Genomic DNA, 21,048 nt, shown 5'->3' on the forward strand with positions numbered 1-21,048 from the left:
TAACTTTTAAAATTCTAAGGGCTAAACTTGGAATTAAAGTATTAATAAGAGAAAACTTTTCAAATTCCAAAACTTGAGGGCAAGTTTTGAAAATATTCAAAACTAATTAATTCCATAACTTATGTGTTTAAAGTAGTTTTAATTAAAACTCTTCGAGTCCACAACTTGAGGACAAGTTATGGAAGACTTTAAACTATTAAAGAATGTAACTCTTCTTCTTTGTAACCTATGGAACTAATTAAGGTTACACATTTTAATGATTTAATGAAGTGACTCTTGAACCTCCATAACTTGAGGACAAGTTATGGAGTCATAAAACCATTTAATGAGGACAAGACTCTTCATTTTGTAACCATTGCCAACTTTTATGAATTTTAAGAAACTTTAATGTGACTGTTCATGTAACTTGAGGACAAGTTACACAAACACATTTTAGAATCAATTCTTAGATTAAAATGGATCAAAGACACATAATCAATCAACCTTTTCTATTAATCTAAGCAACTCATATGAACAATACAATTGGAATCAAACTTTTTTCATGTAATTAGCATAACACTTAAACTAATACAAAACATGAATCTATTGACAATTATCTTTGAAATTGGATTAGTATGAACATTACTACATCGAAAATAGGTTTACAAGTCCAAAAACAGCTTTTGGTAATGTTCCTAGTCCAATTCCAGTCAAAAAGCATGAAGATATGCATTATGGGAGACAAACTCGTCGAGTTCATGGAACTCGTCAAGTTCATGCTCTAATACATGGACTTGTCGAGTTTTCCTCCAAAACTCATCGAGTTTTAGGTCCTGACAGATTATTGGCTTCAAAAAATCAGTTTGCATCAAGTATAATCGAAAACAGCCCTAGTCTCTGATACCACTGTTGGGTTTTGAGCATTCTAACACTCCTAAGTGTATATGCAACCCTAAATACCTTGGATCTATGTTTTCTCTATTATACATGCAAATATGAATATTCCAAGGTATTACCCTATCTAGCATACAATCCTTGATACTTGGGTAATATAAGAAGTTAGAATACATACCTTTTAATGAAGCTTGAAGTCTTGAACTTTAAGAGCTTAGCCCCAATAGTGTGGAAGCCTCAAGTGGAATCACAAATCACCAAAACACCTTAGAAAACCTTTAGAGAATATGGATACTTGGCTCACACTTATGAAATCGGTTATTTCCCTCTTTAGTGTATCCACACTAGCCACTAGCCCAATTTCATGAACCATAAGACCCTTTATATAGTGTGGAGGATTAGGGTTAAACCCTAATACCCATGACCTTTCATTTCCTAGGATCCATGGGTTAAAGCTCCATGAATTATCCATGAAGACTTATCCCAACCTAAATGAACTTGGTCCACTACACACACACACACACACACACACACACATATATATATATATATATATATATATATATATATATATATATATAAGAGTCCATATTTAATTATTTCCTTTTGATCACTTAATTAATTCTTGATCAATACTAATTAAATAATATGATTATATATTAGAACTTACAATATATTAATATAAATCATAAATATACTATTCTCAAAAGACTATCCATATAAATTGTGTCAGTGAAGTGCAACCCAAATGGACCATGCCGGGTCGGGTCAAGTACATACCAAATATAGTTATGGACTTAGACATTAATCCAACAGTAAGCAACTTGACTCACCCGGGCCAACACCCTAAACGGACCAATAAACCTGGGGGCCAGCTTGCCCCGCTTCCGGAACCTGATAACACCCTTCCAGGGTGACACCTTCAGGAGGACCATGTCACCTACCTAGAACTCTAAGTCTGAACGCCTCTTGTCAGCGTAGCTCTTCTGCCGACTCTGAGCAGTCTGGAGCCCGTTCCGGACCTGCTAGATCCTCTATGTGGTCTTGAGTATCACCTCCGTACTGCCCATGACTCTCTGACCAACCTCGTCCCAATAGATTAGGGTCCTACACTTCCTCCTATAGAGAATCTCAAAACGAGGTCGGTCTATGATGGCATTGGTAACTATTGTTATACGAAAATTCCGCTAACGGAAGATACATATCCTGACTGCCACTGAAATCTAACACGCATGCGCATAGCATGTCCTCGAGAGTCTGGATGAGATCCTGGATCTTGATCTTCTCCACAAGCTTGATGGATCCAAGCTCTTCCAACTCTCTTCTATATCACAAAAACACACTCAAAATCTCAACAATCACTCAAGGAGAAGCTCACAACGGATTGCAGTTTTTGGAGGATAGGGAGGCTCGTAAGGGAGGCCCAAAAGGAGTTAAGCGGCTTAAATAGGTGCAAAACCCCGAAAATAGAGTTTCCTCCTAACAGACCTACTCGTCGAGTCCAGGCTTCGACTCGCCGAGTAGACCATTTAAATCTTGCATCCCATTTGGCATCTACTCGACGAGTTAGGGCTACCAACTCGTCGAGTAGCTTTTACAAAAATGAATATTAATTAAAGTGATGCGTACCAGGAATGGGGCGTTACATTAATGGGATCAAAACTTGATCATGGACACAAGGGACTCCAATCATGGCTCATTTTCTCATTTTTCAGAATAATGACCATTAGAGACCATCCACAAGCTCTGAAATTCTTCAACTCCAAAGCATCCAACAAATGGACCAAAATCCTCAAAAATGAGCTCATACTTTAAACGAGAAAAAATAATGGCCAATGTATGAACTTTATACCTCCAAAAACTCAGATTTTTGAAGAGGATGTTGGATCCAAGCTTGCCTCTTGATCTCTTTCTTCCTTGTGACTTCCTTCTTTCTCAAGTACCACCAAAAATCCAAGAAATAAGCTTCAAATCGAAAGACAAGCTCTCAAATCTTCATGGAGGCTAGGGTTTTGTTTGGAAGGGTTGGAGGCTAAAGAGGGTGCCTTAATCCTTGAGATTAGGTGTTTAAATATGGAGAAAATCCTAAAAATCATGGGTTTGGGCTGCAACCGCTCCACGTTATAGCAGCCATCCAGGCACGCGTTTCATGCATTTGGCATGCCATGTCGTGGTGCTCCAATCACCACATCGTGTCACAAGGTTTTTCCCGAAAACATTACCTTTAATCCTTCAAAACCCTCCAATGATCCCTCGTGGAAAATAGGCGTTACAATTTTTTGGGTAAAAAAAAGTTACTTATAACATAATTCTACATGTTAAAAACAAAAATGTTATACTAACAACTTACAAACACGATTTTCTTTTTTTAAATTTTAGAAGCTCAAAATCGTTACTATATATATATATATATATATATATATATATATATATATATATATATATATATATATATATATATATATATATATATATATATAAACGGGGCCCTTATTGGGGTTTCCGGAAGGTACTTCCCACCTTACTCCCGAAATTAAGATAGTGGGTTAACGTTGCTCTCGTCCCTACTCTTGTCCCTGATTTTTTTTAACAAATATCCCCCATATATATATATATATATATATATATATATATATATATATATATATATATATATATATATATATATATATGTGTGTGTGTGTGTGTGTGTGTGTTTGTGTGTAAACGGGGCCCCTACTCCCGAAATTAAGATAGTGGGTTAACGTTGCTCCTGCCTCTGATTTTTTTTAACAAATATACCTAGTATGGGTTTGGGGTCCCACAAGAATTTTTGACATCGCTAGCCAGTTCTGCCTTGAAATGGGAAATATCTTGAGTCTTATGTAAGATACCTAAATGCACCTTAGAGTGTTTTCGAGGAACGGTGGAACCTTGTGGAGCACATGATAGAAATCAATAGTACAAATATGATCATTAATGTTGTGAGTTCGGATAACATAGTGTCCAAGATATGGTTGCGAGTTAGGATTGGAAAAGTTAAAGTGGACGCCTTGCTGAGAGGTCGTACCTATATTGGTCATGACATTCTTTGCTTAGTTTTGTTGTTTCTTTTTTATGATTGTTTCTCGCCTTTTGTTTGTTAATTGTGTTGATCTTCTTGGCAGGGGCAGGCCAGAAGATTATCGAAAAAGAAGCAAAAAAAAGTTTTAACAACCAAAAAAAAACGGATCAAAATTTTCAAGGGGTCAAAACAAACTTAACCTTCCTATAAAAACATTTTAAAGGACAAAATTATATTATTTTTTGAAAAAAAAAACAAATTTTAATTATTATTTTTGTTGTGGGGGCTGCTGCCCACACTACCCAGTGTAGGTTTGCCCTGCTGCTCCCTAGTGTTGTTTAGTTTTCTAAATCTTGCTAGTTTGTGTTTTTGTATTCTCTTTTCCTTTTAAAAACACAAGGGGCGTGTTTGGAGCGGAGCGTTTGAGAACTTTTAGTTTCTATCGTTTGACAAAACGTTCCGTTTTGAACAAAAAACCTTGTTTGGCACTACAAGCTTCTAGCGTTTAGTTTAAACAAAACGCTCCAAATCCAAATGCTACTTCATGTAGCGTTCAACAAAACACTACAAGTTATCCACTACCTGCTACCAGCTAAATTTTGCCGAACACGCTCGAGTAAAAGTTAAGGTTTTGGCTTGTTTTGATCTTATGGTTGCGGGTCAAGTCTGTTCATTTCATTGTAGTTCAAAAAAAACACTCGTTTCTTGTTTCTCGAACGCGGATTAGCTTTTGCTCTAATAAACAGAATTGGATTTGTTACAATATTCATTATAGCAAGTTTTTCAAAATGATATATCCGCCCATTAAAAAGTAGGTTGCATAGTGTAAGGAAGTTTATGCCACGATGGCATGGACCATCGTGGCATGGAGTGGTCCATGTAGACGAATGTCTCATATCATATGTGTTGGAAAGATGCATCCATTCAAAAGGTTGAAGATTCAAGTCTCGTAGTTTAAAAATTGTGTGATTTAGCTCTTTCAAAAAAATATTAATTAACATTATGGTTTTATAAAACAATCAATAATGATCTTTTGTTAAAACATATAACAAAATTATAGAAGTATTTTGGTGTTGTATTATGTTTGATATAAAATTTGTATGTTAAATAAATAAATAAATATGTGAGACATATTTATAAACTTGCAAAAGGTTTATAGATAATGAATAGAGGTTTATATTTATATTTTAAATTTTTCATGTTGCTGACGTTGGGACGATGTTATGGACCTCTAAACGAAGTGCAACACTCGAGATATACTATAGAAACAACTATTATTTGCAACCGTAAAAAAAACCTCTATAAAACAAAAAGATGTTACATGACTTGATATAATACCCGATTATATTGTAATCAAAATAAACATGAACGTATTTATAAAGGATGAATATATATATATATATATATATATATATATATATATATATATATATATATATATATATATATATATATATATATATATATATATATATATATATATATATATATGTATATATATATATATATATATATATATATATATATATATATATATATATATATATATATATATATATATATATATATATATATATATATATATATATATATATATATATATATATATAAAACGGTCGTTACCGTCCATGTACTTCAGTGATCTGTGATTTATCCGTTGACTTAGACACCGACTTGCTAGTTGAAGAATCTGAGTGTCTTTTAGGAAGATAATGTGCAGTTCTTGTGGGAGTTGGAAGATCGATGGAATAATTGTTGAGAATGTTTAAAACATAAGCCATTGAAGGCCTTGCATCCACATCTTCTTGCACACATAGCAACGCTATGTTGATGCATCTCATAACTTCATCTTTAGAACAAGTTTCAACCATTGTTGGATCCATAAGCTCCATTGCTCTTCCTTCTATCCAGCTTTTCCAAGCCTTCAAGGGACATAACCATATGTTAAAACTTTAAATATAATAATTAATATGTATTTACAATTAGTTTGTACAACGATTGTTGGAAAGAGATTAATATATATAATAGGGCAAGAAAGAAGTGTATAGAAGGAAAAACTTACAAAATGTGGAAGATCGTCATGATTATCTTCGGTATAAAAGCGTGAACTTCTCTTCCCTGTGATGATCTCAAGAACAACAACCCCAAAAGCAAACACATCCGATTTCGCTGAAAAATGTCCGTGCACTGCATACTCAGGGGACATGTAACCGCTGTAAAAACATTCGACTCACTATCGTTAATCTTAATTACCTAAAATGTTTGATGACATTAAAATTACCAAAAAAAGAGTTTTAAAAAACTTACTATGTTCCGACAATTCGATTAGTATTTGCTTCAATTTGATCCGCTCCCACGATTCTCGCTAGACCAAAATCGGAAATCTTGGGGTTCATATCCATGTCTAGCAAAATATTGCTAACCTTGAGATCACGATGAATGACTTTTAGACGTGAATCTTCATGTAAATAGAGCATTCCTCTTGTAACCCCTAATATTATTTTGTAGCGTTTTGGCCAATCTAATTGCCCATGTCTGTTTGGATCTGTATTAAAAAAATACATTAGACACACAAAAACAAATTCTTACAAAAAAAAAAAATTAAAAATAAATGGAATTTGGTGTTTTGGCTTACTAAAGAGAAAATAGTCGAGGCTTTTGTTGGATACGTATTCATAGATGAGTAATTTTTCATCCGCATCAAGGCAAAACCCTAAAAGTCTCACGAGATTTCGATGTTGAAGCTTTGCCATTAAAATGACTTCGTTTATGAATTCTTGTGAACCTTGTCCGGATGATTTTGATAGTCTCTTCACTGCCACCTCCATCCCATTGGCTAGAACACCCTGCATTGCAATATGTGGTTCTATTAATTAAATGAACAATCAAGTGTAATATTTAATCTTTAAGATCCAAATATTATATGGAAATAATAATATTAATAATAATAATAATAATAATAATAATAATAATAATAATATACCTTATAAACCGGACCAAACCCGCCTTCACCAATTTTTTTTCCATCAAAGAAATTATCCGTGGCTGCTTCAATTGTAGCCAGATCGAATTGTAGAGATCCTAATGTACCCATTTCCATTTCAACTACATTTATATTTAATTAATAAAACAATTAATTATTGAGCATCAATTAGTATATATATAATATAATAACCAATTACTATGCTTATATATATACCTGACCCAACTTGCGATAAATTGGAACTGTGGTTGTGATTTTCGCTCATAACTAGAGACGAAAATGCAGTAGTCCCACTTTCTTTTTTTGTAGCAGAATCAACAGCAGCATTAATATTATTCTTTGATCTCCTTCTTTTTATAAAAAAATATAACCCGATAATTACGAGCATCCCACCGAAAACACATGCAACAGGAACGATGATGTAAATACTCTTTGACGACTTTCGTTTTTTTCCTGCATGCATGCAAAATTTAACATTACTTATTAATTACGAACAAAAAAAATGTTTATAAATAATTAATATATATACGTCCACATCATAACTATTACTCAAATATTTAGGGCGGCTTAATTAATTGTTTTCTTCATCATATCTTAATCCTCAGTGTTTCAATGTTTATCTATAGTCGTAAAAGTATATTATTTATAGTTGCTAAAGTACGTTTATTTATAGTTGTTTTCTTTATTATATCTTAATTAATGCTCAGTGTTTCAATGTTGATCTATATATAGTCGTTAAAGAATATTTTTGAAAGACTTTGTGAAGTTTGTTTTATTAATTAACAAATATTCCAAATAAGTATTTTTATAACGCATATGTACATGTGTGTTATTCGCTATATATATAAATTAATTTTCTAAAAAGGTATCAACTCCACCTAATACAACAACATACAAACTACAAAGTAATCACTATCCATTATATAATCGTAATTAGTATTTTTGGTCAGATATAAATTAATATCTAATTACAACTTGTGACTAATTCAGTTTTTATAGGTTGCAGTTTGCTATGGCATCTTCATAGTTCACGCTCGTTTCTTTAGGAAAAAAAATCGTGTAACTTTTCATTTATGAATAATTTGTATTCTTTTTTTATACGGGTGAAAGATTTACTTTAGACATGATTTGATATAATTTATTTTTATATGTTATCTTCAACTTCATGATTATTTGGTCTTTACAGCAGGACATGCATTGCTTCAATAGTCCATTTGTGTAATCATTATAGAATATTAGTAAGACAACTTGACAAAATGTTCATTAATTCATTGTCCTAATTATTGTAATTAGTTTCTGTATCAAAAACAAATAATACAGAGTTACAGACAAATGTTACATTACATAGAAATTATAACGTATTAATTAATAGATTGTTATGCAAGAAACTTACTCCCTAATCACTATATAAATTTTGAACCCATGATTTAAGTTTTTAATTAGAATTTGAATAATCAGTTTCTGGTTTAAGTTAAAAAATTTATTTAATTATATTTATACATTTATAAATATAAATATATACAATTCAATAATACAGAAAGATTTAAAATGGAATTCTTTAAACTCCAAAAATACGACGCGTACCTGGAACTGCCGACGAGTTTGTTGAAGACGGCGGCACAGACGGCAGCGTGATAGCCGGAGGATTATTATAAAACGACGCATTCGAATACCTAACGAAACAACTCGGATAAAAAACACCGACGTCAATGTCGCCGTCGCAGCAGCCTTGAGCCTCCCGGAATACGATCGACAAACACGAATTGCAGTCAAAAGAAGATAAATCCGGCAAACACTGCACCATAGCGTAAATCTTCGACGAATCTGTCCCAAAACCGACATCTCCGGTGGCGAACTTCCGAAGGGAGTTTCCTCCGGCAGCTTCTACTCGTAATCTTCCTACTAAATCTCTCAACGTCTTGCCGAAAACGTCAATATCCGATGCGTTTACGGAACTTGAGACATCGGCGTTAGGACGCTCCTCGACAACTGAAGAATAACTACGATTTGTATAGCGCACAGTACAATTCAAGCTCCAAATGAGGGCTTCTATATTGTTAGTACAGGTCTGTCTTAGCAGGAGAACTGTGCTGCTGATACAATCCTTGCATGCTTCCGATGTAACATCGCCGCGGCAGAGAGCAACGGCGTTGACGGTATCTGGACTTACGCCGGCGGAGGTATTGTAGAAACCGTAGCGCGTGGAAGCGGCGGAGGGTAGTGAAGCAAGGGCAGTTTTGAGATTTGATTCGTATGTGGAGTTATTCGTAAAATTACCGTTGTCTCTGCATCGGAAAATAGGGAAATCGTTGATTTGGCCGGCGGCGAGATGAAGGAACTGCAGCAACAGAAGTAGAAGAAAATTTTGAATTATGAAATTTGATTCCATTGTAGAATGGAATTCTATTTGTTTTCTTTTTCAAATTGAAGACTTATGTATTTATTCTTTACGAACGTGGTACTCATGTTCTAAAAAATTGGATTTTATTGAATATATAATTTTTTTTTTTAACCCGCAATACAAATATATAATTTAATATAATAAGTGTTATTAATATATGTTACAGAGTAAATTGCACATTTGGTCCTATAGTTTGTCTAAATTCACAGGTTTGGTCTTAGTATTACATTTTGACTTGTTTGTCCTTGTGGTTTGCATTTTGCATTTGTTGCATCCGTGGTTCCAACTTCATGACCATCTTACTTTTCTTCATGACACAATTACAACTTTGGCACACTCGCATGACAAAATTTGAACGTTGGTCCAAAAAGTTTTTGAGTCGCACCTGTGAAAATTATTTGAAAACATGTAAAACAATGAATTTGCCTTTTTAATTTTTTTTTATTTTCTTTACAAAAAAAAATACCCCTCTCTAGTCGATTTTCCAAATCTACAAAACACCTATTTTTTCCTATTTTAAAGAACAATAACTCATTTTATTCATCTCTAATGTTGATCATTTGCTTTGGTTTTGAACCCAGAAACCAATCACCCTTGAAAATCCAACTAACACTTACATGATTTTGAATTCAACAAATGAGGGTAAGATTGTGATCGATTAGAGCTCGATCGATTCAAAAGAAACGATAGTGAAGGGACCTACGATTTTTGCTAGATCTACTTCTGATCTAAGAAAGGGGTGACATAGATATGCTTCTTTTCCGTTCGAACTTCTTTTTGTTGTCAAATATGCTTCAGATCTATTTATCAAGAGGTTCTTGTTTGGTTAGGGTGTGTGTTCATCTGATTTCGTGTGTTTATTCATTAGATTTCGAGTGTGTGTGTATGCTCATCTGATTTTGTGTACGTGCTTATGTGCGTTCATCTAATTTCATGTGTGTACATCTAATTTGATTTCGTGTATATGTGTTCATCAGATTTCGATTGTGTATGTGTTCATCTGATTTCGTATGTGTGCTTGTGTGTGTTTACCTGATTTCGTATGATTTTGGCAGAGATAAAGTGGCAGAAAAAGTTTAGGTGGAGATGGAGGTGGAGGTAGCAGATGGTGGTGGTGGCAGAAGATGTTCTTTGGTGTTTCTTGAATCTATGAATATGCTCATGGGTGTTTATCAAACACACACACATACAGACAAGGGGGAGGAATTTTTATTTTATTTTTCATTTAAAAAAATGAAATAAATAATAAAAGCAATGAATAATGGCAAAATAGTCATTCTAACTCATTTAAATTCTTTCTGTGACCAAAATTACAACAAAATTCTTATTTTGAATCACTGGTGCAACTCTAAAACTTTTTAGACCAAACATTTAATTTTTGACATACGGTAGGAACCAAACTTGCAATTTTGTTTTTTTTTAATATATCTTTTACCTTTTTCTTTTTACCCATATTGTAATAAGAGAAAATGACCATATTAACCGTTCTAAAAAAATCACAAAATAAACAAAATTTTCAAAAATGTCAAAAACAACCTTGATTTTTGTAATTATCTTCGAAAAAAAATTAATTTTAACCTTTTATAACTCTTTTATACAAACGTCGTTTGAGCTGTTTTTTTCATTATATTCTTTGTAACAAAGGTTTTTCATTGACACATTACACTCCACATGGCACGAAAGAATACAAAATTCTTGATATAAAGAACAAGAAAATGGTGGTATCAAGAGATGTAAAATTTGTTGAAAATATATTTCTGCATGATAAAGAAAAACTGAAAACTAAAAATGAAGACGACGAGATTTTATAGGCACCCACATGGAACCATGAAAACTCTACTGATGAAGAAATTGTCGCAAATGAAGAAGATAACCAAAGTGAATCAATGGGCCATGAAGAAATTGATGTGTGTCAAAATATACATGAGGATAATTTCACCATGCAAGATGACATTGATAGTAGGAGTGTGAATTCAAATAGCATGCATCTGGATTCCAACAATATACACACGCATGTAGAAGAGTTAGTAGAAATTAATGTTGAGAATCTGACACCCACTAGAGAAAGAAGAAATAGGTCGTCACCGGCTTATCTTAACGACTACATTGTCAACTTGCCATCATCCTTAAACCAAGCAACACTTGTCACCAATCAAGACTCCTCTATGGTACATTCTATAGCCCATTTCATCTCTTATGAAAATTTTACTCATTTTCTTAGGGCACTCCTAGCGGAATATAAAGGAAAGGAAGGGAATATTTGTCTAGGTTAAGTGGAGGTACTTTGATTTTACAGATTTCATCAATGGATAGATCTTTGATTTTTTTTTTTTAGGTTTCAGTGTTGTAATTAGTAATCAATTTTCATTTGAGCAAAAGATATTGCTAATTTTCTAAGATATGTTTACTAGATTCATCAAAAATTAGTATATCAGGAATCTTATGAATAGAAATCAGCCAACTCAAACTAAACCTTCTCAGAAGAATTTCAACAAAGTGTTAATGATCACCTCATGAGTGTTTACAACTTTATTCTCTAACTGAACGAAAGCAAAAAAAACAAAGAGAAACTTAATGTTTTTTTATTACTGAGATTTAGGATTCCTTTCAAGGCTTACATTGGACCCTATATAAAAGAGATGTTAAATTTGACAGGTACGAACCAAAGTTGGAAAACGCAAATCAACAATAAATTTTACTGAATAACCTCCTAAATAAGATAATGGAAATTCAGAAAATAAGGAAAAGACAATTCTATCATTAAAATAAAATAAAACAAAAACAAAAAAATATGTGAAAGTTAAGGAAAACAAAGATTTGGAAAAGACAATTTTTTTATTGTCTTTCTTCTATTTGTCCATAAAAACTTCTATCAAATCATTTATGTGTTTTGCATCACCAACAATGGAAATTTACTTTCTGATTCATGTAATAATCGATTTCTTAAAGCCTTAAACCAATAAAATATCAGTTACTTAGACGATTACTTACTACTAAAAATAAGCATTTATGTCGTTAATACTATGAATGATTAAGATCCTAACTTAGTAGCAGCAACAAGTTCAATTCTTGAACCTGAGAAAAAAATTGAATGAAATCCATGAAAAATATATGTAACGATCATTAGAAACTTCACAGAATAGACTTCAAATTTTGTGGCATCTGCCTCAACGGCTTCTTGCCAAATATGATTGCTGGATTAAAATACCAAGGTAGGTATTGTTAGTTTTTGCCAAAATGGGAAGAAGATGGAAAGCAGGAAATTAAAATTTGCAATTTACTCTAATTTTTATTGTAATTTTTTTGGTCTATTTTCTTTGGTTCTTATTTCTCTTTCATAAGGAAGTTCGTTTTTTAATCTCAATACTAGGTATATAAAACAAAAAAATATAGTATATGCGACTAATTAACTTAAGTGTACCCTCGCGATTTTCCAAATATTTTTCTAATTACTCTTTTTACTAAATAAGAGTGTATTATTATTTTGGGTAAGGTTCGAAAAAATCCTAAAATTTTATCCTAATTTAATAACTACCGGTAAAATTAGCGATTTGACTAAATCATCACTAAATTTTATCCTAAAATTTTATCAGCTAATTTAATATTTAGGTGTCCAAATCAGTAATAAAACCGATAAAATATATGTTATATGGAGAAAATTGTCAAATCATCACTAAATTTTAATTTAGGACTTGTACATAAATTATAGTAAAACAATGAGACTTTAGCGAAACACTTAAGTAATGAAACCGGTAAATCAGGAAAAAATGGTCAAATCGCAATTTTTATCGGTAATTTATGCTTTTTCGTAAACAAATTTTAGTTTGGAATTTTTTCGTAATTACGGTAAAATTTTAGGACTTTTTCGAAAATTCCTTACTATTTTACGTAAAAACACCAAAATTGCTACAAGAAGTTCTCGAAAAATAATCAAATTTTATTTTAAGAACTAGAAATATAGTTGTACCTTAATGAATGTGACTCATCCTATCCTCATTGATCTGGTCTCCCCGAAAAAGGATAACCGTCATTAGTAAAGCTTTGCTTGGATCTAAGGTGAAAGTACGTAGGATATATGAAAGTTTCACAGATTTTTTTAAGGTGAAAGTAGGACATATGACACTTCACATGTACACGTTTTGTAAATGCATAGGTTTTTTTTCTAATGATTCTCAAACACAGACGAGTATTTTAACATAATATTCCACATATGTAGTTAAAATATAAACTGGGCCTTTATTTTAATACTAAACTGTTTTACTATTAATTATCTTATCATATTTAAATTCCTTTATGACTTATGTTATGAATTAGTCACTTGACCATGTCCAAAACTTGGTTAATTAGACTTTCATAATTCAGTTTAAGTGTTTAACACGTATGGTTTACCATTTAATTCAACTCATTATCCAAAATTCGAGCTTATTAATAGGCCAAACTCTAAGAATAACTAAAGCATCAATTCAAAGATGGAGAAGTTTATGTTATGCACATTAATGTTGTTTGTCATGACAGGGTTTGTTCATGTAAACGGTATTCTCCATTTGGGTTCTGAATGCTCACAAACTGGAAACACAACTGGTAATACCATCTACCAAGCAAACCTTAAAACCCTTTTAGATTCTCTAGTCAACGACTCACCTCTTCAAGGAGGATTCCTGAATACCACCATCGGAACTGGTTCAAATCAAGTGTATGGTCTTGCATGGTGTCGAGCAGATGTTTCTCCTATCACATGCTCCAAGTGTTTGAACGAATCCATTAGCGTACCTTTAAGAGATTGTCCCGAAAGCAAAGACTTGGTGATATGGTCGAGTTTGTGCAGTTTAAGGTTCTCAAACGAGAGTTTCTTTGGTGAACTTTGGAACAGCTCTTCGTCATCCAGCTATGGTGGAAACACACTTGATGAAGCTTCAGTGTTTTCAAGAGGATTTGCGATGATGGAAGCATTAGGAAGGAATGTTTCTGATCGACCATTGATGTTTGATACTGATGTTATTGATGCTGGGAATGATGGGAAGAGATACGGGTTGGGTCAGTGTAGTAGAGATTTGAGCAAGTTGGATTGTGAAAATTGTTTGGAGGAGCTTTTAGTGACTTATCGAAGGTTTGTGATGAATCGAACTGGGTGGGAGATGTTAGGAGTGAGTTGTGGTTTGTGGTATGATGATGTTCAGTTCTCTGACGACGATTCAGGGTTGACTCCAACACCAATCGGCTCGGGTACAAGTATTTGACTTTTATTTTTAACTTATAAAAACTTAATTACAGAACAATTATCAAATATTAATTGATTAATGTGTGATGTAGGAGTTGGAGAGAGGTTGTGCACAGGAGATTATGTGATCTTGGCTTTTGTAGCATTTCTTTTATTCCATTGGATTGCATGACTTCTACAATTCTACTATGCATAAAAATTATGGTTTGGATAGAAATGCAAATAGTTCTTTTTAGGGTTGTTAATTTGCTAAATGAATGGTATATGTGATAATTCCTTACTGTTTTATAATCTTTAGTTTTAAATAAAAATGTATTAGTTGTTTAAACAAAAAGTATTTGATAATAAATTGCAATTCGCACTCTGTTTATTGAAATCCATATATATGTGGACCAAAAAGGTTATAGTTTGTTTTTCTTTTTTTCTTTTTTTTTTTTTTTTTTGCACTACAAGAAAAAGTGGATTTGCAATGGAATGAATCTGTTGCAAAAGGATTTATGTTATGAATTTTGTAGTAGTGCGTCCATTGTGAATTCTGTAGTCCTATTTCCGTAGCTAATTTCATTCCATTTATTTCATCGTAAGTTATGTTGTAGTGGATCCATAGTAACTTCTGTAAGCATATCGTTGTAGCATATTCTATGGTGATAACTCCCTAGCAAAATCCATGGTGATGACTCTTTAGTTAAATTTATGGTGATGATTCCCTAGCAAGTTCTGTGGTTATCACTCCCTATCAAAATTTATGGTGATAACTCTCTAGCTAAATTAATGGTGGTGAGTCACTAGCAACTTCAATATTCTTGGTTCCATGGGTAAATTTATGGTCTAGATTCTATAACATATTTCATTGCAAATTACGTAGTCATGATTCCATAACAAAGTCCGTTGCCACGTTTCTGTAGCACAATCCATAGACCAGTGGCGGATGCTCTTAGAGGCCAGAGGGGGCCATGGCCCCCTTGGTTTTAAGGGTTAGAACAGGTACATATATGGTTATTTAACAATAAAAATTCATCAAAATGACTAATGGCCCCCTTGATTTTAAGCTCTACATGCGTCTATAGATAAGTTAAATTTTTTTTTTTGGAAAGTTATCAACCAAATCAGAAGACAATATAACTCATTAACAAAATTACAAATATATCGGAAAATCACTAACAAATCAAAACAATCTTTCTTTCAACTGTGTAAATGTTAAACTCTACAAAAAACCATAATCGTATCTAGTTTACAATTAACTCAAGCTTTGAGTTTAAATAAATCAGTAAACCCTAAAAAATAATTGGTACCGACAGAAAAGAATTTCTGAAATCTACCCGAAGAATAACACAGTCATCGGAAAGTTCATCTCTTGACCTTTCTCCATGCGCTCTCTTTGCTTCCTCTCCACCGGTCGCCAGATTTCTTTCTTTCTCCGTGAGCTTTCTCTCATCTAGTGTTCACTAGATTACTAATCTTGAAACTATGCTTGTTGTCGCTTTAATTTCTCTCTCGTCTCCTCTCTATCAGAAGTTGTAAGTTATCTCTTCCCTCTCAATATCTTTCTTTCTCTCACAGTTATTAAATAAGATTGTAATAGTGGGTATATCCCGTATATCTATATGAAAATACTAAACATACAAAAGTTTAGACTTAAAGCTGCAAAACACTTAAAAACAAAAGTCTTGGACTTAAAGCTGCAACACACTTAAAGAAGCATGTATTACTTTATTATAAAAAAATCAACTAATTCCGGTAATTATTAAGCGTATATAAGATTTCTGTAAACAATAAAAAAATCATTAAAATCTATTACAATTTATTGGTTAGAAAGCGAAACGGATAAAGTCATAATGTGTATATATACATATGTTGTATTAACAATTGTGTTTTCTTTTTATCATCAAAACCAGTTGTCAATATACGTTTAGAATATATAACAGTTGAAAACTTTTGTTAATTAATTTTGTTATGTATTATTGCGCATCAACATAAATAAACAATATACTCTTGAAGGGTTTGTAATTCGGTACAAAAAATTGTTTATATAAATTTCTTTTGATGTTTTGGTTTCGGCCCCCTAATCATAATGGTCATGTTCCGCCCCTGCCATAGACGTATTTTCTTAGTAAAATCCATGGAAGTATTTTGTAGCAACAGTCATAGGAAATTATCAACAAACTGCTATAGCAAATTTTGTAGAAATATTTTTGTTGCAAAGCTACATAGCTACGGATGGATATTAATTTACAAATTAATTCTCTATTATTTTGTATGAATATATAAAAACAAAAATAACAAAAATATAAAATAAGATTTATACCATAAAATAAAACAAAAAAGATTCATTACATAGAAACAAAAACTGACCTAATTTAAAATAAACCACAAACAAAGAAGTACTCTATGATCTCCTAATTTTACAGTTTTTTAAAAGTGTTAATAACTGTCATTGTCGATTATAGTTGTCGTTCAAGTTTGTCACGCGATTCTTATGTTGTTGTAACTCTCCAAAAATCAAAGAAATTTAAAATTTTCAAAAGCAACCATTAACCAAAATTGTTTACAAAAGGAGTCACTGTTTCAAAAATATTATTTCAAAATCAGAGTTTTCCCAAGACCCAGTGACATAAAATAGGAAGATGTGCACGATCTCATTTACTTTTCCCGATCAACTGAAGTACCTGAAATCATAACAAACAACTATAAGCATGAAGCTTAGTAAGTTCCCCCAAAATACCACCACATAACATAACAAACAACAGCATGCATATAGAACCTTCAGCATGACTGGACCGTCACACCGGCCTACAGACTATCTGGACTGCTCTCAGAGCCTTCAGCATGACTGGACCGCCGCACCGAGCCTACAGCCTATCTGGACCGCTCTCCAGGCCTTCGGCCTGACTGGACCGCCTCGCAGACCTTCAGTCTATCCGAACTGCCATGGGTATCTTGGCCTTTAGTACCAGCTGGTCTACCTCAACCCAGTAAACCATAACAACATATCGATATAAACATTATCAGGTTTGTTGACTCACAGCACAAAGTACTACATTCTCAACCCAACCACACTACAGATCACTGCAGCATAGCAACATTCTAATTACTAGGATACAGATGTAACAAATTACTACAATATAGCAACATCGTATACACCAGGATACATAACCTAGTGGTTCGACATTGGTGCCTTTGACCCACAAGTACAGTGAGGAAAACTCACCTGAATCAAAGAACCTTGAAAGACTACGATATGTTGTTCCCTTCTGCACTGCTTGCTCCCGCGAATCCACTAACACCATAACCAGATAACATCTTAATCAATAGCCTTGACCCAAGGTCAAACTTGTTCAAGAAGTCAACAGTCAAAAGAGTCAACAAAAGTCAAATTCCAAGGTTGTTTAAGTACACCCTGCGTACTCAACTAACGCCCAACGTACCCAAGATGGTTTAGTTCACCCAACGTACGAAAATTACGCCCAGCATACTCGAGTTGGTTCCATCCTTTCCATTAAGCACTTAATCCCTTAAGGACATTTCATCCAAACTCATATCTAGCCTCAAAACATTGTCTTAAGTCATAAAGTTTCCACATTTATAACTTTCCATGGCTAGGGAAGGTCCAAAAGCTAAAAGTCTAACTTATTAATCCATTAATACATCCTTGGATGGAAGGGATAGAAGGACCAAGATCACATATTTATGGTTCCTAATAGCTCCATAATGGATAAAGTTTCCAACTTTATCCATTAGAATGGTCCTAATAAGCAAGATCTAGTCTTGAAGTCTCAAAGGGACCAAAAGTGCATCTTTTTCAACTTAATCCATTAAGTCCAAGTCTCCAACCTTTAGATCTGAATCAATATCATGTTTAGATAGATAAAGTTTCCAATTTTATCCACAACAAGGTCAAAAACTTTCAAGAGCTAAACTTCAAGCACTTAAAGTAACCAAAAGCTCATAACACCCAAAACTAGCTAGATCTAACAATTTCATCATCAAGATTCAAACTTTATACCTCCAGAAGAAAGAACAATGTGAAGAAGGTGTGGATCTACAAGATCCAATGCAACCAATTCTTCTTCAATGAGTTCCTTCCTCTCCAAGGTGAACCAATAACACTCCAAAGCACTTAAAAACATCTTCTTTTTGCTCACAAAGCTCAAAATAGGGTTAGGGTTGCAAGATAGGGTATTGGAGAGGTGGAGCCTAAGAATGGAGTGGGTTTGAGGAAGTTAAGGAGCTTAAATAGGGCTCAAACCATGAAAATAGGGTTTGGGCATTGATCACGTACGCCCAGCGTACTAAGGATACCCTAGTACGCCCAACGTACGCCCTACGTACGCGACTATCCCAAAAATCGTCCTAACTTCAAACGGTCGTAGCTTCTTCATTCCAACTCCATTTTCGACGTTCTTTATAACCACATAAAGGTGTTGAAGAGCTATAAAATATTATATAAATATCTTGGACTAAAAAATTCTCAAGCAAAAATCCATATTCCATGCAAGAACTCGGCTTGTGACTTTTCCCTTTCTACCCTTCGGCCCAAAACACAATTAAAGGGTAAAATCTGTTAACTATCATTACCTCCTTCCAAAAGGACTAAACTTTGCCTCCTTAAGGACCAAAACCTTACACAATCGACTTCTAGTTCATGGCTCATAAATGACAAGAAACATGATGTAATAATTCTCCCCCACTTAAATTAGATTTCGTCCTCGAAATCAGCTCTCGCTTCTACTTAACAATGGAACCCTTAACCGAAAACCCACATATTTGATCGGCTCTAAACCACCTCGTCTAATCGTCTTCATGATAATCCTTCACATAACTGCACCATCGCGACGAGAACCAACCGGAAAACAGAACCCCTTACTATTTACTGTTGTTGAAACCTCCACTCAAAAACAAGGTTACTCCCAACGCGAGTCTCATCTATATAACCGCTGTAGAGAATCATGTACAACGCTAGGATATTCCACAACTTCATAGCTATAAGACCAAACTTCTAGTGTGAACCACAAAGTCGCGGATTCTCAAAACTACAATCATCAAATCAACTATATCAATATGCTTCCCGAGAACGAGAACCCATCAGATCTAAACTTTAGAACCCATATTCCAGGACTGATATTCATTCATTCTTTGAACCTACCCCTTGCCCTTGACTAAGAACACCACCAAACACGCGGAATGAAGTACTCAAAACACATCGATTGCAAATTTCAACCAATTCCAAATCCATAAGATGTATCAAAAACCTTAAATAAATCCTTGACTCCATGACACACCATTACCAACCGCTACTCCTACGAGCAAAGCTGATCAATCCAAGAATTTTAACATTGCATCCAACCCTTATCAGCTGGGGTGTACCCTCACTTGGCAAATCACTCGATGCATTCACAATGAACTTCATGACTCGATACTCCGTAACCTATACCCAACCTTGGTAACCAAACCCCTAATAACATCTCACGAATAAACAAGATTTATAATGCAAACACTCGGCAAGAGACTTTCTGATGCACGACTGATACTCCCAACAACCCTTAACTGCTCACTTTATCCAAACTAGCTGGTTCGTGAGTCTCCAGACTTCCAACAATGCACCAACACCGAAAGTACCACATATAGAAGAAATAAACAATCACGATCACTAGGCCCACAGCCTATGTCTGGAAGGCTCCCAATATTACATTGATCTTATCGACATTCCATCATTCGCCTGGAAACTCACGACCAGCACCACGCAGCCTAAAGATACTTAACCTCATTCAACCGCCTTGCATGAACCCAATCAACGTCCTTCTCAATGCTAACTGAACGCAACAATGTTATACTCTTTTACCACGCACAATTTCCTTCACAGTACAAGCTGCTACCAACGCAAAATCCGATGAAAACATGGTCGCGTGTTTTAAGATATCTAATTTATATACATTGTATCCGTATTAGTAGTATATAACTAAGTTTTCTCACAAACAATCACGTGTTTTAAGATATTTTTAATTAAAATATGAATATTTGAAAAAAAAAAGAGTGTTTTGCCGCATCATGGTTATTACTATGCGGATTTTTCTTGGAACGATAAGTGTTCTTTCATAATTAATTTAATGTTATTAATATTTTTTGTTGTACGCCTTAAAGGCATCAAACATACGATAATGAGTTTTTATATTAACTTCGTATAAATATAATTATTTCAAAGTTAATAATAGCGATATGATTATTTTATCAGTATTTAATAAGGTTTTTTTGTTACAAATGTTATAGTAGACATTGTAGTATTTTTATGTTATTAAAAATTGTAGTATTTATGTTTTTCATATATTTGTTATTCATTAAATACATAAACTAACATACAATTTATATACAATTTACAGACCTTAAAATGGTCAATAAAATCATCAAATATTTATTTTTTATACTATTTGTTATTCGTTATATGCATAAACCAATATATGTTTTATATACATTTATTAACATTGTTTTTTCATTTATAAATATTAAATCACAATTTATAGAATTAAAAGAAGGGT

At 33.4% G+C, this 21,048-nt stretch overlaps 2 protein-coding genes across 2 annotated transcripts; one reads left to right on the forward strand and one right to left on the reverse strand.

The window, feature by feature from the left end:
• Positions 1 to 5,509: 5,509 nt before the first annotated feature.
• On the reverse strand, positions 5,510 to 9,326 carry LOC111907192 (cysteine-rich receptor-like protein kinase 10). Its single transcript, XM_023902990.3, has 7 exons — positions 8,484 to 9,326; positions 7,116 to 7,352; positions 6,900 to 7,021; positions 6,552 to 6,762; positions 6,224 to 6,461; positions 5,979 to 6,129; positions 5,510 to 5,838 (listed from the first exon to the last, which is right to left on the reverse strand). The coding sequence occupies exons 1-7, from the start codon at positions 9,286 to 9,288 to the stop codon at positions 5,536 to 5,538; spliced, it is 2,067 nt and encodes a 688-aa protein (XP_023758758.2). The 5' UTR covers positions 9,289 to 9,326; the 3' UTR covers positions 5,510 to 5,535.
• Positions 9,327 to 13,730: 4,404 nt separating this feature from the next.
• LOC111907583 (cysteine-rich repeat secretory protein 38) lies at positions 13,731 to 14,894 on the forward strand. The gene is made up of 2 exons (XM_023903392.2): positions 13,731 to 14,523; positions 14,611 to 14,894. Exons 1-2 carry the CDS (start codon positions 13,770 to 13,772, stop codon positions 14,688 to 14,690), a joined length of 834 nt encoding a protein of 277 aa, XP_023759160.1. The 5' UTR covers positions 13,731 to 13,769; the 3' UTR covers positions 14,691 to 14,894.
• Positions 14,895 to 21,048: the final 6,154 nt, after the last annotated feature.

The sequence above is a fragment of the Lactuca sativa genome, chromosome 7, assembly GCF_002870075.4.
Source record: "Lactuca sativa cultivar Salinas chromosome 7, Lsat_Salinas_v11, whole genome shotgun sequence".
NCBI classification, from domain to species: Eukaryota; Viridiplantae; Streptophyta; class Magnoliopsida; order Asterales; family Asteraceae; genus Lactuca; species Lactuca sativa.